This window comes from Leptopilina boulardi, unplaced genomic scaffold (assembly GCF_019393585.1).
Source record: "Leptopilina boulardi isolate dan_hultmark-lab unplaced genomic scaffold, ZJU_Lbou_2.1 LbouV2_303, whole genome shotgun sequence".
Lineage (NCBI taxonomy): Eukaryota > Metazoa > Arthropoda > Insecta > Hymenoptera > Figitidae > Leptopilina > Leptopilina boulardi.
The window spans coordinates 197,691-215,784 of NW_026137867.1; the positions used below are offsets into that span (position 1 = coordinate 197,691).

General features: G+C 25.5%; 1 protein-coding gene across 3 annotated transcripts in view; it reads right to left on the minus strand.

Moving 5' to 3' along the window:
- LOC127282960 (trichohyalin) overlaps positions 1-18,094 on the minus strand; it is a 152,256-nt gene that overhangs the window by 132,817 nt on the left and 1,345 nt on the right. The window contains exons 1-2 of one of the 3 annotated variants that reach the window (XM_051307562.1): positions 8,855-9,130; positions 447-688 (exon numbers count right to left, since the gene is read on the minus strand). In XM_051307562.1, coding sequence (XP_051163519.1) covers positions 447-491 — 45 coding nt within the window. In that variant the 5' untranslated portion in view covers positions 492-688; positions 8,855-9,130. Of the gene's footprint in view, positions 1-446; positions 689-1,423; positions 1,487-8,854; positions 9,131-18,094 lie in introns of those variants that run through there. The other 2 variants (XM_051307564.1, XM_051307563.1) reach the window with 2 other exon arrangements.

Below are 18,094 nucleotides of genomic sequence, written 5' to 3' on the forward strand. Positions count from 1 at the left end.
CTCCTTTTCCATCCTCTAATATATATATATATATATATATATATATATATATATATATATGAATCCTAAATCCAAAGTTGAACCTTCGACATCTATACTAAACCTTTTGTTATACATTTCGTACAGTGAATTCAAATCTAATTTCTCTTTCTATATAACCACACCAAGTTCATTCCAATTATAATATTATTTCAAATAACACTAATGCAGAAAGAAACATATTCCTATTTGTCCAATTAATTTTAAAATACATTAATTATAAAATAAAAATAGAAATAAGAAAAATTTTTCCAAAAATTCTCATTTCGTTATCTTAAAAATTAGAATTAATTATCCAATTAAGATAATTTTTTCAGCATCTTTTTTTAAGATTGAAAAATAAGTGACTATTTTTTCATTAAACAAACAAGAAACCAAACATGCAAAAAGAAGAAAAGATGAATTACCTTATAGATGCCGTCGACGAGTCTTGTGAGCTCCTCGGTCTCCATCTTTGTCTCTCCCTTAAGTAGCTGAAGACACGTGCCCAACGATTTCACGAGATGCTCATATTTTTCCTTCCTCCCGAGACACGGTTTCACGCACTCGCTCCACTTTCCTGCAAAATGCCACCGAGTGTAAAGTCAGAAATTGCCTCCGGTGCCACTGTTTCCCTCGCGTGCCCTTTTCTCTTTCTATAAAGAACACACTGCAACAAAAAAAAAAAAAAGACAAATGCCTACTGTTAGTTGTCACATTATTTTTTATAATTTATATCTTCAATTTAATTAACTTCATCAAAAAATTCTTAATATAAATCAAAATTGTCATACAATTTTTCAACAGAAATTAATAAATCTTTTTCTGTGATTTTTAAATTTGAATTTAAAGTTAATTGAGAAAATTTAAAGTATACCAAAGATATCGAAAGGTGAAAAGTAGTTCCCTCATTGTATATTTAACCAGAAAGATATATATATATTCTTATCAGTAAATGTAAATCTGCTAAAAGCTGGGAGAATCAACAGAAATCGATTCCCATGTTTTAAAAAAACGCTTATATTCTAATTATCCGTTTAATTTTCTCAAAGGGTGTGGTTTATGGAAGATTTTTTTTAAAAAGATCGGACAATTCAGACATAATCATTTGGCATTGATAAAAACGAGATATATCTCGATGTAGAGAGAAACACCTCCACCTGTTTAACGATTCAAGTGATATAAATCTCAATTTCTTAACTCCACACCTTGAATTGACTCTTGGAGTCCAAGGGGGAGAATTTAAACTCTAAGTAATGCGCGCGCGCACGCTTGTTTTTACACAAACACATATACTTTCATTCCACAAGGACATCCAGTAATCGCTAAGTTATATATCGAGTCTCAAAAGATTCTTTAAAGGGAGAGAGCAAACTTGGGGGGAAGAAAAAGGCGCATAACTTACGCGATCACGTTTTATATGCCTTTAATAGTCGACTTAGACTATATTGCGAACATAAAAGAGACCTATTGGTGTACTTGAACGATCAACGCGATGAGATTATTCGATGCTATCGAGAGTCCCCCCCCCCACTCGTGCAACTAATTCAACTATAAAACCGCTTTTGAGAGTAGTTTGAAATCGAGAAATCGTGAAAGCACATAAGAACTTGTCGATGTACTGTTGTATTTCCTTGTTTGTTTGTACATACTACCACAACATGAATCCCACTTCTAATTATAAGGAAAGTAAACCAAGGACGGTAAACGATATATATATACAATTTTTTTGCGTCGACCTTCAACTACACCTTCACTTATAGAAAAATTCTTCACTTTTTAAGGAAACACTTTACTTTAATAGAAATACAAGTATTTCTTCTCTTTTTCATATGTATGAATCAAAACAAATTTTCAATTTGATTTCTACATTTTGAATGTATATGGGGCATTTCACGGGAGATTTTCATTGAAAATTTTTTTTTCCCCGAAACATTTTTTTCGAAATCTATATGAAAAATAAGGATATACGTATTTTTTTATTTTTTTTATTTGATAAAAATGAAGGAAGTTATGATTTTTTGAAATTTAACGTCAACGATGGAAGTGGGGAGGGACAGGAGTTTTTGGGACATTTTTTAATCTATTGTACTAATAAATTAAAAATTATGCTATATATGAAATTTGTTTATTTTTTCTTAAATTTTTCAAATATCTGCTCAAAAATAACGTACCTATAAGAGAAGTAACAAAAAAGTTGAAATTAAACTCAAAAAGTGAGTTTTCTCAAAAGAGACACTTTCGATTTTTAATTTTTTTTTTTGCATTTCAAACTCTGGTGACTGAAGAATTTTTTCCCTTATCTGCGAAAGTGGTACTTTTAGTTTTTAAGTTACTATTTACAATTTTCTTAGTACGGCTCACAGAATTTAAGCAGTTATTTTACAAATATAACCTTTTTCCATTATTATTAATTTGTTTTTTTTTTAATTTTCATAAAAACATACTAAAAATCGTTGCGTCAAACTTAAAAATTGTAAATAGTAACTTAAAAACTAAAAGTATCACTTTCGCAGATAGGAGAAAAAATTCTTTAGTCACCAGAGATTGTAATGCAAAAAAAAATTAAAAATCGAAAGTGTCTCTTTTGAGAAAACTCACTTTTTGAGTTTAATTTCAACTTTTTTGTTACTTCTCTTATAGGTACGTTATTTTTTAGCAGATATTTGAAAAATTTAAAAAAAAATGTCCCAAAAACACACTTCCATCGTTGACGTTAAATTTCAAAAAATCATAACTTTCTTCATTTTTATCAAATAAAAAAATAAAAAAATACGTATATCCTTATTTTTCATATAGATTTCGAAAAAAATGTTTCGGGAAAAAAAAATTTTCAATGAAAATCTTCCGTGAAATGCCCCATATACAATTATGTTATAATAATCTTATTGCATAATTAATAATCATTAATTATCACTGAAAACAAAATTTATTTCATTCAAATAATCAGTTACTTGACTATTGTCAAATAAATATTTATTTCTATTAAATAATTTTGACCCATCACGAAGAAAGGGACCTTAGAAGCAAAAAATTATAGGTTATGTTTTGAAATTTAGTAGTGAAAATACACAAAAAAGTTTAATTCTTAATGCAAACCAATGATGGTTAAATCTTTATTATATCTAAAATAATCAATAAAAACTGATTTTTATATCACAGAAACGAAAAAAAATGTAATCAAGGTGAAACTGTCGTAAACATAACCTACAATCCGTTTGCTTCTAACATCCCAATCTTTCCGACGCGTCACAATTATTATTTGAGTCAAGTATTTGTTTCAAATACATTAATTATTGGTCCAAATAAAATTTATATATATATATAATTCAACCAAAAATTATTTGGTTCAAGTAAATATTTATTTGATATTATAAAAATAACTGATTAGTTGTATAAAATAAATTTTTCTTAGTCTAATGATACTGACTAATGATTTAATTATTCGATCTTAATTTTTAAATTAAATAATCAATTTATTATTTGAAACAATAGTCCAATTAATGTCACTTTCTATGTTTATATGATACAACAAAAAAAAATTCATTTTTTTTCTCAACACAACAAAGATTGACCTCCTGCTATATATATGTCTAATTATCAAGTTTTCTCTCACAATTTGAATATGAAACAAATGAATAATTTATTAGGTTTCTTATAGATATACTCGCGAATAAAGCGCTATTTATATACATTGGGTTTAAAATATTCGAGTCAAAAATTTCGCTCAAATATTTTTAAGACCTTTCCTCACGTTTTTCACATCATTTATATATATAGCTAAAGCACAGAGTCTTGCCTCTCGTCTTATCACCTTTAAGCTTGTGAAATGTTTCTTTAAAGAAACGTGTGTTAAACTGGAATGGAAAATGGTTACGACTATAGAAAGAGAGAGACTATAGTATGTATAATAACTAAGGAAAGAGCCTTACCCCTAGAAAACTACGCCTTAACGGTAACGTTTTCTCTATCCCAGTACACAATTTTTTCATTAGCACATATGGTTATCGCACAGACACACGAGATATGCTGATGATAATAACACTGACCCCTTGCAAAAAAGGAATTCTCAAACGCGGAAATTATTTTATCAAATTCCATTTTCTATTCAGTTGATTAATCAGTTGAGCGTAAATTATCGAATAACTGTTCTAAACTATAAGACATTTTTTTTTTTTTTTTTTTGCAAAAACTTGTTTTTAATTAAAAAAATAATATCTGAAAATTCAATCATTATAAATCAAAATTCCAAAACAAGAATTCTATTGATAATTAGACTAAATAAAAAATCAATCATTAAATGAAAATTCGGTTCAGTAAAATTTCAAATTATAAAATTCAGTTAAATAGAAATTCGCAACAGCTATAGTAATTTTATATTTTCATAATTAATTTTTAATTAAAAAATGTGCTATAGTTTTTTTTGGTATCAATTTACAATAATGACTTTTCTAGGAAATAAGAAAGAAAACCTTTGTCTTTTAATTCTTCCTGTTGATAAAAACAATCGAACAAGATAATTAAAGACCAATTGTCTCAATCAATATTATGAGTCAATGTTTTATATATCCATGATATACAATACTTTTAATCAGAGCAATTTTATATCTGCTATCAATTCCAAAAATCGATAATATATATTTTTTTTCATCACTTAATAATTTTTCTTGTGAGTATAATTATATTATTTTTCATCTGAATTTATAATTCGTAAATTATTCACCCCGCGTGAATATATTTACCCTTCATTATATTATTGAAAGGTTACCTGTATAATTCAAATGCAAATATTCCCAGTAAACAAATAACTTGACTATTAATTTTTAAATTTGACTATTGTTTGGCAATAAGTGAAAGTGACTTTTTGCATTAATAATTATTATTCATATTTTATATCTCTAGGAATGTGAAAATGAGAAAAAAAAATAACAGAAATAGTGACGACGAGGTTTTCGCGTATAGGGCGCGACTATATATATATATATATACACTTCGAATGGCATTTAAATCAACTCGATGAACAGGCAGGAATGTTGTCCTGCTTCTCAGTAATAACGGTAAGTTCAATCCTTGTATCCTGCGTTATGTATACCCCACCCAAAGCACCTGTGGTTGCAGCACAATTTTGTGGTACTGTTATATTCATTCACAACTGAATTCCTCCCGTGTGTGTTTCGATTATAGAGATGTTTGAAAATATATCTACATTTCAAATTTAAATCAATGATAAATTAGATACCAATATAATTACCATAACAAACCAATTTGTCTCGAGTGATATATGTTAGAAAAAAAAAACATAAATAAACAAAAAAAAATTTAATTTCACGTATCGATGATACGTATCACTAAAAGTCTTTAATTTTCTTAAAATTTGAGACTTGATTGAAAAAAAAAATTCCATTGTCTCTATTAAATTCAATATGCGACAATAAGAATCAAAAGAGATAATTTTTCTTATAGAGATATATAAAGACGCATTCTCACATTTCACATGCCATCATCTACTCCTTTTTCATGATCGATTCAAAGTAAAGCAATGACAAATGAAAGCAACGACATTTATCGTATATATTTATCAAGTTGTTTTCAAACTTATCTCATTAGTCACTGAAGAAGTGCATCGATTCCTTCAGTATAAAATTTATTAAAAAAAAAAAAAAAAAAAAATTTCCCAGACTGTCAAATGACTCCTAAAATATACGAAACTTCAATAAATCGCTTCATAAATTAACCAAACTCTTTATATATCAAGTCCGATACTTTTGATGAATAATAAATCGATAGACCCCCGGGAAGTGAATTCTCCTGCGTGAATATTTTATACATATATATATATATATATATATACGAAATTGTTCATTTCATATATAAAAAAATATAAGAAACTATAAACTTTATACATAAAAAAAACTGAGCAGTAAGTATATAAAAAAAAAGTCCAAAATACTAAAAAGAAGAGAACACTAAGAAAAGAAATAAAACAAAGTTATGAAAAAAAATTCAGAATGAGATCTGAATAAAAATAGCCAAATTAAAATATTAAAAAAATCAATGAAAAACAAAACAATTCGTCAAAGAACTAGCATTTCCAATCATATTTGATAATTTTTAAAAAAATCCCTCTAATCTTTCAAATTAAAATTCAAAGGTAAAAATCTATATAAAAAAAAAAAAGTTCGAAATTACAAATACTTGAAAAAAAAGTTTCAAAGGGAGCTTGACTTTTTTATTCATTAATCGCAACGGTTTACTTTAAAACCGAAACCGAGATTATTTTTTCAGGAATGTTGCTTTTACAAAAATATTGGCCTCCATTTTAAAAATACCAGTAATTCCCCTAAGCGAAAAATAAACCAGTGAAACAGCGAATAATAAAAAGTGTAAAAGGTCAGTCTGACAAAAAGTGTTGGTCCACTTCGTGTATATGCGCGTATAAATTAAAAGCATGTGCTCTTACGGACAGACAAAATAACATCAAAAGATACGTGGAGGCAAGCAGAAAAAAAAACAAAAGAAAAGCAAAAATAAAATAACTGAAAAATCAGAAAAAACATCAAGTATAGAGAAAGGGATGCTAGAATATCAAGAGCGAATATATATATATATGAAAGCAAAAGGTGTGGTAAGGGCAAAAGGGTAACCCCGCGATGTAGGGATGTAAAGTCCTGTATTTAAAGAATGAAATTACTCGATGCTTTATACCAGGTCTCTGGTTTATCGCATTTTTTTCAATTTCAAAGGAGAAAAGAAGAGTCACGAGTTCCATTGTTCAATTGGTATATATATATGTATACCTGTGAATTGCGTAAAAGTAAACACAACCATACATAAAAGCGTAAATACATTTAAATGGTAAGAAAAATTCGACTCTCACTATGACAAGAATAATTTTTATACTTTCCCATTTGTCATCAAACTGAGAATATCCTGTTTAACAATAATAATAATAATAATTCCCCTTCTCGGAAATATAGTTTCTCATTTTGCTGAATTACTTGCTTTATTTAAGGTTTAAACTATGTATTTAAGATCGCATTAAAGTCATTTCGACAAATATTACATTATTTTAAAAGTATTTTGTCACAATTATCTGTATATACAAAAAACAATGTACTTCTTAGAATGACAACTAAAATAATATTAAAATGACTTTTTATAACGTTAACCAATTATTACAAATAAAGAATTTTTTTTGCCATTTATTATTATACGACCCATAGAATTATAATAAGATTTGAGATTTTCAAATGATTCCTAAAATTGATATTTCGAATTGCAAAATAATAAAAAATAAGGCCGAATTTTTATTTAGCCAAATTTTATTTAACAGAATTTTTTAATTTTTTTAGATATAAAATAATAGATAAAATAATATCAGACTTTTTTTATACGAATTTAAATCCAAATTCTTTACTCAACAGTATTTTTGCGCAACATAATTTTAATTTAGCAGAATTTTTCATATAAAGAATTTTAATTACACTAAATAAAGAACAAAATAAGGATGAAATATAAATCACATTGTTAATGATGGAATCATTTTGTAATGTAAATTTATTCATCGATGTTTAGAAATCCTGTTATTTTTTTTTTGCAAATAGTAAGAACAAAAAAAAATACCGGAACTAGACATATGAATGTTACGACTGATCATAAAAGTCTTCGACCTGCCATGCAAACGTCTTGCGTACAGATCATAACAGTCTTCATATATATACAAGAAAAAGCCAAATGAAATGAACGTCTAGGCTGAATAGTTAATAATGCAACCTTTCAAAGTAACCGTGTGGTATCTACAACTTTCTAATCTCCATTATAGAAAAAAAAAAATTCCTCGGCACGGGACACTTAACCTTTTACTTGGCACTCCAATGCACAAAATGCACTCTTAATCGTTTTTCCATTATTACTATTTCTTAATCAAATAATTTTTCACAATACGCATATATGACATGTATGTAAAATATTATAAAATATAAATAATTATAAACATTTAACTGAAGATTAATTTCATATTAATTTTTCTTATTTTTTTAACACATTAATTTATTAATTTTTAACTATTATTATTATTTTTATTATTAGTTATTTATTAATAAAATTTTCAGAATTCGAAAATTTATAAATAATATAAATTCTCTGAATTAATGAAATCTCGTTTACTCACATTTTCTTTTTTATTTAAATATTTATATTTAATTATATATAAACGATATAATTTTTTCAATTAAAAGAATTTGTTACTCGACAAAACTTTCTTCTAAAGAAGCTAATTCAAAATTAATGTTGGATATTCGCCAAAAAATATTAATATAAAAATAATTAATTAAAATAATGGTTTTTTAAAAATTTATGTTACAAATTAAAATATTATTTATTTACACTTGTTAATAACAGTTATGTGATTACACGGAAATTATGTATTTATATAACAAAAAAATACAAAAGATATTAATTAAAATATATATATATATATATATATATATATATATATATATATATATATATTATAATTTATATTAGAAAAAAAAAATTAAAAAAACATGTGCCTTAGAAAAGAATTGCATTAATTCAGAGTTTTAAAAGTTGACTTAGCGAAATATAATATACTTTACACTCGTAATACAGACTTTTTATCTCAATATTCTATTTCACTATAGAAGTAAATAAAACTTAAATAAATAATAATAATAAGTTAATATTAATAATTCATTTATAAATAAATTAATTCATGAATAAATAAATTAATTAATTTAAGAAATAAATTAATTTAAAAAAAGTTTTTGAAAAAACTAATTTCAAAATTAATAAAAAAAATATCAATTTCTCTCACCTTAGGAAATATTTATAAATTCCCTATTCAATCAATATTTAAAGTTCATTCACACACAAAAAATAATGTTCACCAAAAAAATTTGTTTTTAAATCTCAAAATATAATTTTTTTCGAAAAAATAGAAAAACACTATTAAATAGAAATAATTTTCTAAAACAATTTTTTAAAATTTGTTTTTGAAAAAAAAGAAATTCAAAAATTTTCAAATGTCACGCGTGCCGGCTACAGGATTCAAATCAAGAGAGAACGGTATCAACTGTACCGTCCGTTAGGAAGCGCGCGAAGCAACTGAAGCTTCCGAGTTTCCTACCAGCTGGTAAACGGGCCGACTCACACCGTCCTGCACCACTTCCAGTTTCCCAGATACACGCGAGAAAGGTGTTAATAATGTACTTTATGAATGACACAAAACCAGTAGAATTTAAAGGACAAAAAACAAAAAAAAAATTAAAAAGTAATATACACTACCATATTTAAAAAACAAAATTATTTAAAAACATAAAATTTTAACATTTAATATGTTTTTAAAAAATTTGTTTCAATTACAATTTTTTTAAAAAAAGAAACTACTACCACCATCGAACGAAAATTTTTGTTTTGCAAATCAAAATAATAATTCTGCTAAATAAAAATTCGATTAAATAAAAATTTTGCTAAATGAAAATTCGGTTGAAAATAAAATCGTATAAAAATTCTACCTTATAAAATTCAACTAAATAGAATTTCCACATTACAAATGCAATGATGAACTGGTAATTCGGACAAATGGATTTTAGAGAATATTCATGCGTCCCTAATTATATAAATTAATTCCCTTTACAATATTCTATTAAGTGCAAAAAAAAAAACAAAATAGTAGTACATAGTACTCCTAAAATCTAAAATATGGTTTTTTTTTATTATTGTTATTATCATTATTATTGCAAAAAGTCTGATTTAAATATATGACATTTAAGATACAACTGAAATAATAGAAAAAACATAGCATTACAAAATAAACCATAAACAATTATTATTTAAAAATCTGTTTGCAATAAAAATATTTCCTCATCGTAAAAGTCTCTTTCATAATATATATATATTTTCTTTGTAAAGAATTTTCACATGATTTCAATTTATATTAATTCAATGTTCATAAATCAGTAAGAAATTATATTGAGGAATGTTTGCAACTAAATTACTATTTATATAATTTCGAAATATTTTTTTTTTATAATTTTTTTACTCCATTTTCAATTCTCAATATAGAGGAGGAAATGCATATATAATCAACATAACTGCACTTGGCATGATTTCGAGATAAACAAGTTTTTATCTTTGTTCTTTTTGTAACATTGAAAAATCAAATGTATTTTGGTTTGATAAACTTAAATATTTTTTTAATGTGATAAATCTTTCATAATTTATTGTAAACTACATTTTTATTATTGTTAACAACTTTTTTTTTCTTTTTAAATTAATAAATAGATTCTTTTTATTATCCCGTTCATGATGTAAACAAATAAATAAAAATAAATAATTGTTTTATATTGCCTCTACAGAATTTAGTATTTATTTATTGTTTACTGCATTGTTTTTTTTATCTAACATTCCCTCATTAAACAATTATATTTTTAACTTGACTGTCATTCATTGTAAAACTATGTAATAAGTACACAATAAATAAAATAAAATTTAATTTAAAAAAAAAAAAATTGTCTGTCACTTTTGTTTGTTTGCTTTTGTTCATCTAAACAAAATTCATTGTTAAATTATGCAACATGGATAAATTATTAAAATTTTACTATATCCTATTTATAATTTGTATTGTTTTTTTATTTTTTTCAATACACAATACTTCCAAGTTAAAATTGCAAGTTTTTCTTATTTTAAGATTTTGTTTCTATTTATTTGCTTTTACACAATTTAAAAAAAAGTCCAAATCCCGCTAAAAGTCTGTGGATGTATAAAAGCTGATGTGTCTAAATGGACTCCGGCTAAAAGCACAGGAGCATAAGTTTATCTGGATTCTATAAACGTATATTCGAAATCAAAACTAAAATGTAAATGTTTTTTTCCTTTTTTTTAAAAAAAAAAAAAAGAAGTATTAGTCTAAACATTTTTACGGTGACTTTGCAAATTTTTTGCAAATATTATTGAATCAACCATTACTTAAAATTTCATAAAATCGTAAATCGAATATATATGAATACTAAACTAAAACTAATCATATACTGTACATAACTGTTTTAATAAACTTTGTTTTACAAAAAAAAAAAAAAAAAAAAAAAAACTAAACTAAAACTAAATTATTTGTTTGTTTTTTCTTCTTTCAAAATAACACAATAAAATCTATAAGGGAATATTCTCATTTTGAGAGGAAAATCTAAAGATTTATTAGAACTATTAAACAAATTTTTTGACAAAAGAAGCTACTTTAAAAGGAACAAGAGAGGAAATCATGAAAAATCACATTTTTCTCTCAATTTAAGAAGAAATTTTTCTGGTTATTGCAAATACTATTTTCTTCAAATAGTTTGTAATTTAGATACTTCATTTACAAAACTACATGCTTAACATATATGGATAATATATGTTATTTATGTACAAAGTTAGATATATATATATATATATATATATAAACTCTCAACTCACTGCTAACCTATTATTTTATCATATACGATGTTATTATACTGGTCAGATCCAGAAAGATAATGTATAATGATAAAGGAAGTTGTATATTGCGTAAGAATAATTTATACTGAAATAAATCACGTGTGAAAGAAATTCGAAACATTATTGCCATAGATTTTCAAATAGTTTTAGTTTTAACAATATTTTCTTTCATAAAGAGAAAGGGACCTTATATCGTATTATATAGGAAGAACCTAAACATCATTCTTTTTCAATTGACATTTCACAATCGGTACAATCTTCTTTCAATAAGGAGAAAGCTTATTAAACGAACATCCTAAACGTCACTTTTCCTATTGGAAATTCGATGAGATCAATTATTTTACATTTTGGTATTCAATCAGAGGTGATTTATTCAAAACTAAATATTTTTATAATCTAAAAGAAAAATTAACAAAAACTGTAATTAAAAATATTAATTTAATGGAAAGAAAAATCTTAAAAATATTATAAGAAAATTGAATTTCTAATTTTTTAAAATAAAATTATATAAATTTAATTTTCATCTCTAATTTTTAATATTGACATTATCGAAGGCGAGTTACCTTTTAAAAAAAGGTGATTGATTAATGCTTTTATCATTTAATAATTTTTCAACGAATTATAAAATCAAGCAAACGGGTTCTGAATTTCAAAAATAAAATTTTTTGCTTTAAATGCGATTGATCAAATATATCTTTTTAAGACTCGATTTTAAATTAATGTGCAAATTATCTCGAGAATACAAAATGTATTTTTTTATTTGCAAGTGACTTCTTGTTAAAATTTTTTACTACATAACGGAAAGGCGTAATTTTCATATTTTACACTGACCTAGAAAATTTATCTCAACCAAAATATTTTTGTTCATCTTAATTTTTTTTTTATTCTTTTTTTTTTTTTTTTATTTTAATACTAAAGGAAAGGATTACCATAGGGTCGATTATAATTTAATACCTCCTTTTCTGCGCGAGATTTTCACGATCGTAATACGATTAAAGTCAGTAGTCTCAACGTGTTCCACAATCGCGCAGAGCTCGTAAAGGAGGTTTATCTCGAAGAGGAATAATCGAGTCTCTCTGCGGAATGTGGTAAAGGCCGGAATCAAGGTCGAAGAAGAGGCTCTCGACCGGTTACGACAACCAAACCCCCCACAACTTCGTGTATTGTCGATAATGGACTCGCGAAAATAACAGGAAACTTTTTCTTTCTATATATATATATATATATATATATATATATACAGTAATATGTATAAATAATAAGAAGGGTGTACTTTTGTAAGTATGGGAGATAAAAGCACCATACTCAAAACATGTCGCACAATGAAAGCTGTGCGAAGAAGACGCCGGTAATCGAGCTCATTTCTTTTTCTTTCCCCCCTCAAAGTTGTCGACTTTCAGTCATAATAATTTATTATACAAGGCGCGATGGACCGAAAATCATTTATTCTCAATATGATATCGCAATTTTTTTTCTGTCCAAATTCTCTTCCAAAAAAAATATTAATCATTTTCACGAAAAAATTGGACAAATAAAAATAGGAAATAAAAATTTTATACAGATAATAAAGAATAGAAAAAGAAAATGATTTATTGTAAACAAAATTGAACTAAAATCTTTTATTCTCTTTTTTATATTCATGATTAATTTAAATAGAAAAATTTAAATTTCATAAAGTTTAATAAAAAAAAAAAAGTAAATGAAAATCAAATTATTAATTAAAAAAATCATTCATCTGAATTAGATTAAAGAAATTATTGGGGGAAACTTTATATATAAAAAGATTTTTCTACTGAAGGATACTTGTTTGGAATGAAAAACATTTCACTTTTTTTTATACTTTCTTCTCTCAGTTTATACTAACACGAGAGCTCATCGATCACCTTTAAATCCGAGTTTTCATCTGGTATATACTCTCAAAAGTACCTAACTACCAGTGCAGTCTGTTATATACCTTGTGCCTAGCTTATATATATAGAAGGTTTTATTATCGCCTTCATACACAATATCCGGATTTACGAACCAACCATTCGTTCATTTTTCAACCCTTGTTTTTACGTTCACAATCAAATATGACTTATTTTCCGTATCAGAAGGTTAACGGAAAAAAAAGAATGAATCGAGTAAATATATATTTATCAATATATATTTACTGGGAAAAACTGAAGATTTCGTTGTAAAGAATTTTTTTCGAAGTTATTGACTGACAAAAAATAAAATTGAATTAATGAAATTCAAAAGGCTTACTAAATCTGAATTAGTAAAAATGTTTACTAATTTGAATTAGTAACTCACTTTTTGCTTCTGAATTAGTAAAATTTAACTAATTCAGAAGCAAAAAGTCAGTCACTAATTCAAATTAGTAAACATTTTCACTACTTCAGATTTAGAGAGTATATTAAAAGGAAATATTTTTATTCACGTATCGAAAATTTAAAAAAATTTAATATAAATTTATTTTAGTCATTGCGGTAAAAAGTAGATTAATACAATATTAGAATAATAAGAAAAAAATATTTTGAGAAATAAAAAACCATATTTGAAAAAAAAACAATTTAAAGTAAAAACATAGTTTTCACAAAAGAAATTAGGAGAAAGGGAACAAGAGTTAGATTTGAAAAAAGTTATTTTATAGAGAAATAGTTTTTTAGGACAGACAAAAAGAAATGAAGTAGAAAACAAGTCAGATAATTGAAGTAGAAAAAACAGTTTCAAGTAGAAACAGACTTACGCGACAGATACATAAAGAAACGAAGTAAAAAACAGCCGTCGTAATGTCGGACAAAAATAAGTTTACATTTCAAGTAGAAACAGACAGATAACAAGACGCAACGAGTGGAAAAAGACGTCAAGTGTCAGACAATAAGTGTAAATGGAAATGACAATTTCTAGTAGAAAAAGACTAACGCGTCAGACTGAAAATCAATAGTAGAAATAGCCGTCACGTCAGACAACAAAAATTAACAATTCACACTGAAAAAAAAAATTTATTTCATTCAAATACTCGATTACTTGACTATTGTCAAATATTTACTTGAAGCAAATAATTTTTATTTGTATTAAATAAATTGTATTTGAACCAATAATATCTGTAATTGAAACAAATAATTTCTGTATTTGAAACAAATACCATTTAATTAAGTCAAATATAATTATTTAATGCAAATAAAATAATATTTATTTGATAATAGTCAAGTAATCGAGTATTTGAATCAAATAAATTTTTTTTAGTGCAAGTAGAAACAAACCGTGAAAAATACATCAAGTATTGTTTCTATCAAAATAAAAAATGAAGAAGAAAAGAAACTACCTTTTCCATCAACTAAAACAGAATTTAGGTAGAAAAAAACATAAAAAACTAATTTTTCTTCATCAATTAATAATCAACATTTTTTTGAAAATATAATTTCTAAAGTCGTACAACAATAGATTTATAATAGGATATCAGGAAAATAAAATCTTTTGGCAATTTTCTAATCAAGCGCCTCATCGTTGTAAATTCATTGGTGACGAAGCGTGTGGACAATGCACATGTACGTAAACGCATTTTGAACACGTAGCATCGTTCGCCTAATGTTCATGCACGCTACATGGTCATACATGTCGCGTCGAATTACAATTTACTCTGTCGTTCGACGGCGTTATACTCCTCTCTTGCACACGCTGTGCACACTGCGTATACGAATAAGCGTCAGTTCGCGTTATCCTCCGAAATTGCCAGGTACATATTACGCAAAATTACTCCCTATAGCAAGAGCAGCATGTTTTGTCGTTGCTCGCGCGTACATCGGTAAATACGAAGTAGTCGTATACTCTTTCGAGTAGCAATACATTTTAGATGTACTTATATATAAATGCTGTACTCGCGGCTTAATGTGAACTGCAATGCGAATATGCACTTATATAGAATAAGACTAGAGAGAACTTTAAGACCTCCATCAACCAAGTCAAAGATTACAAGCCTTTTCGTTTATACAAAATCCCTATATATCCATTTCCTGGTAATTGTTCTAACTACAATGAAAAAAAAATTTATTTTTGATTCAAATAATCGGTTCTTTGACTATTTTCAAATAAATATTTACTTGAACCAAATAATTTTTATTTCAATTAAATTAACTGTATTTGAACTAATAATTTCTGTATTTGAAAAAATAAAAAAAAATTACCATATTTAATTAAATAATAATTACTTAACACAAATAAATATTTATTTGATAACAGTCAAGTAAACAATTATTTAAATCAAATATTTTTTTTAATCTAGATGTGCACCCAGAGAAAAGATATAGGTATTTATCTCAATGCCAAATAAATATTTACTTGTTCAATAATTATTTATTTGTTGCAAATAAATTTAATTTAATTTAAATAGAAATTTTATTTATGACAAGGAAAACTTTTATTTACGCCAAATAAATAGGCTAGTTGGCTCTGAGACAAAAATACGTTTATTTGAAATGAAATATATTATATTTGATTCAAATAAATCATTTCTCTGGGTGAGCGATATTCCGAAAAAAGTACTCAATATAAAAGGGTTCCTCTTATTTCACAAACAAATTTCCCTCTTATATTTAGTTTCTTATTTCTAATACATTGAGGAGATTTTTTCTTAAAAAATAAATATTAAGTAAAGATCTCTTTATACAAAGTCGAGTAAAGTGTCTGACCAAAACTTACTTTCTCTACTTATACTAAATTTACAAGAATTTATAACGTCTGACAAAAAATTAATTTTACCATACTATTCCTACTAAAATGATTTAAAAATTGAAATTGTCTGACTAAAATGTGTTTTTACTACTAGTGACGAAATTAAAAGAATTCTTCAAAGTTCTGTCTTACTAAAACTGTCTTTTACTACTTACAAAAATTACAAAAAAACAATTATGAATCACTTCAGACTAATTCAACTGCGCCAATTCGTTTATTAAATTAATAAGCAACAATTTTGACTAATTGTTAGTAAAAAAAATGACTAATTGATAGTAGAAAAAAATTAATTTATTAAAGTTTACTATTTGAAATAGTAGCCTTACTAAATGAAATAGTAATTAGTCAAAAAGGTTACTATCTAATTTTTTTAAACCAAACTAACCAAACTAACATAAAAAGTAAAACAATTTACAATATCTGACTAAATTGCAATTTTACTATTGAGAATGAAAAAACACGAATTAAAACCATCATGACTGGCTAAAACGTATAATACTGATACCAAAAAAATAAGTCTGGCCGAAATATGCCTTTACTACTGAATCTATTAAAATAAAAAAAATGGAACGGTCGTCTGACTAAACTTTGCTTTTACTACTGATACAAATAGTAGTTTAAAATATTGTCTGACACAAATTGTCTTTTACTACTAACACTATAACAATAATTGAAACTATTCTGTCTCTCTAAAATTTGTTTCTACTACTATTATCAAAAATACAAGTATACGATAAAATTCTGTCTTACCGAATCTGTCTTTTTCTACTTACTAAAATTACAAATAAAAAATCTAACCGCAAATAGTTATTTCTAATCGCAACTGAATTTTTCCATTTAATACAGTTATAATAATATTTATAAAAAAAAATCATTTTTTACAAAATTAGTTTAATTATTAAATATATATTATATTTGAAAATTTCTGTACTTTTAAATTTCGTACTAAAACACACAATAATATATATCTTGCGTTAATGAAAGAAAAATTTTTGAAACAAAAAAAATGAACCCCACCAACTAGTTGTATAAGAAAGAAATGAAGACACTTTAATTCTGTCTGAAGGGAGAAAAATAAAGGATCACGATGAATGGCATAATTGCCCAAGAATGATTGAGAGATCTCATGAGAAATTATTCCCCTAACATTTTGAATCATATATATATATATACATGGGAGTGAAGAAACTTATAATCCCTCTTAATATTGCGGCAGCTAATAACAGGATTGTTCCTGAGCAGCGTTACAATTTCCGAATCGAAAAACCTCACCAAAGAATCCTGATGGCCTTCACTCTGATGATGAGAAATTTTTAACCAAAAAACACGTTTATATATCGCTTGGTTTTCTATATTACTTCAAAACTTTCATATACATTCGTTTAATATTTATACTTTCAAATAATAATTCACTATTTAGTTATATAAATCTTTAACGACAACAATAATAATAATAATAACAGCAGTAATTAATTAATAACTAATTACTAAATACTTTAAAAGTTCTAAAAACTTAAAAAGTATGTAATCAATAAATAAAAAATACATAAAAAAGTAAATCGATTATGAAAAATGTAATTTTCATTGTGATTTGATATTTGTTTTAAATAATAAATTAATCGTCATTTTATATATAAATCTCTATATAAATAAAACCTATAGTAGATTGTGTACATATATTTTTATGTATCTCGTAAAAAACCCAGGTGACCTCAACTCATAAAAGAACGATAAGAAATAATCATCATTTTTTCAACTTTCAAACAAAATTATTTCTATATATAAATATATCTATATATATATGTATTACATGAGAAATTTTATGACCTTTAAAAAAAGCTTCTTGGGAGTTTAAAGATATGTTGAC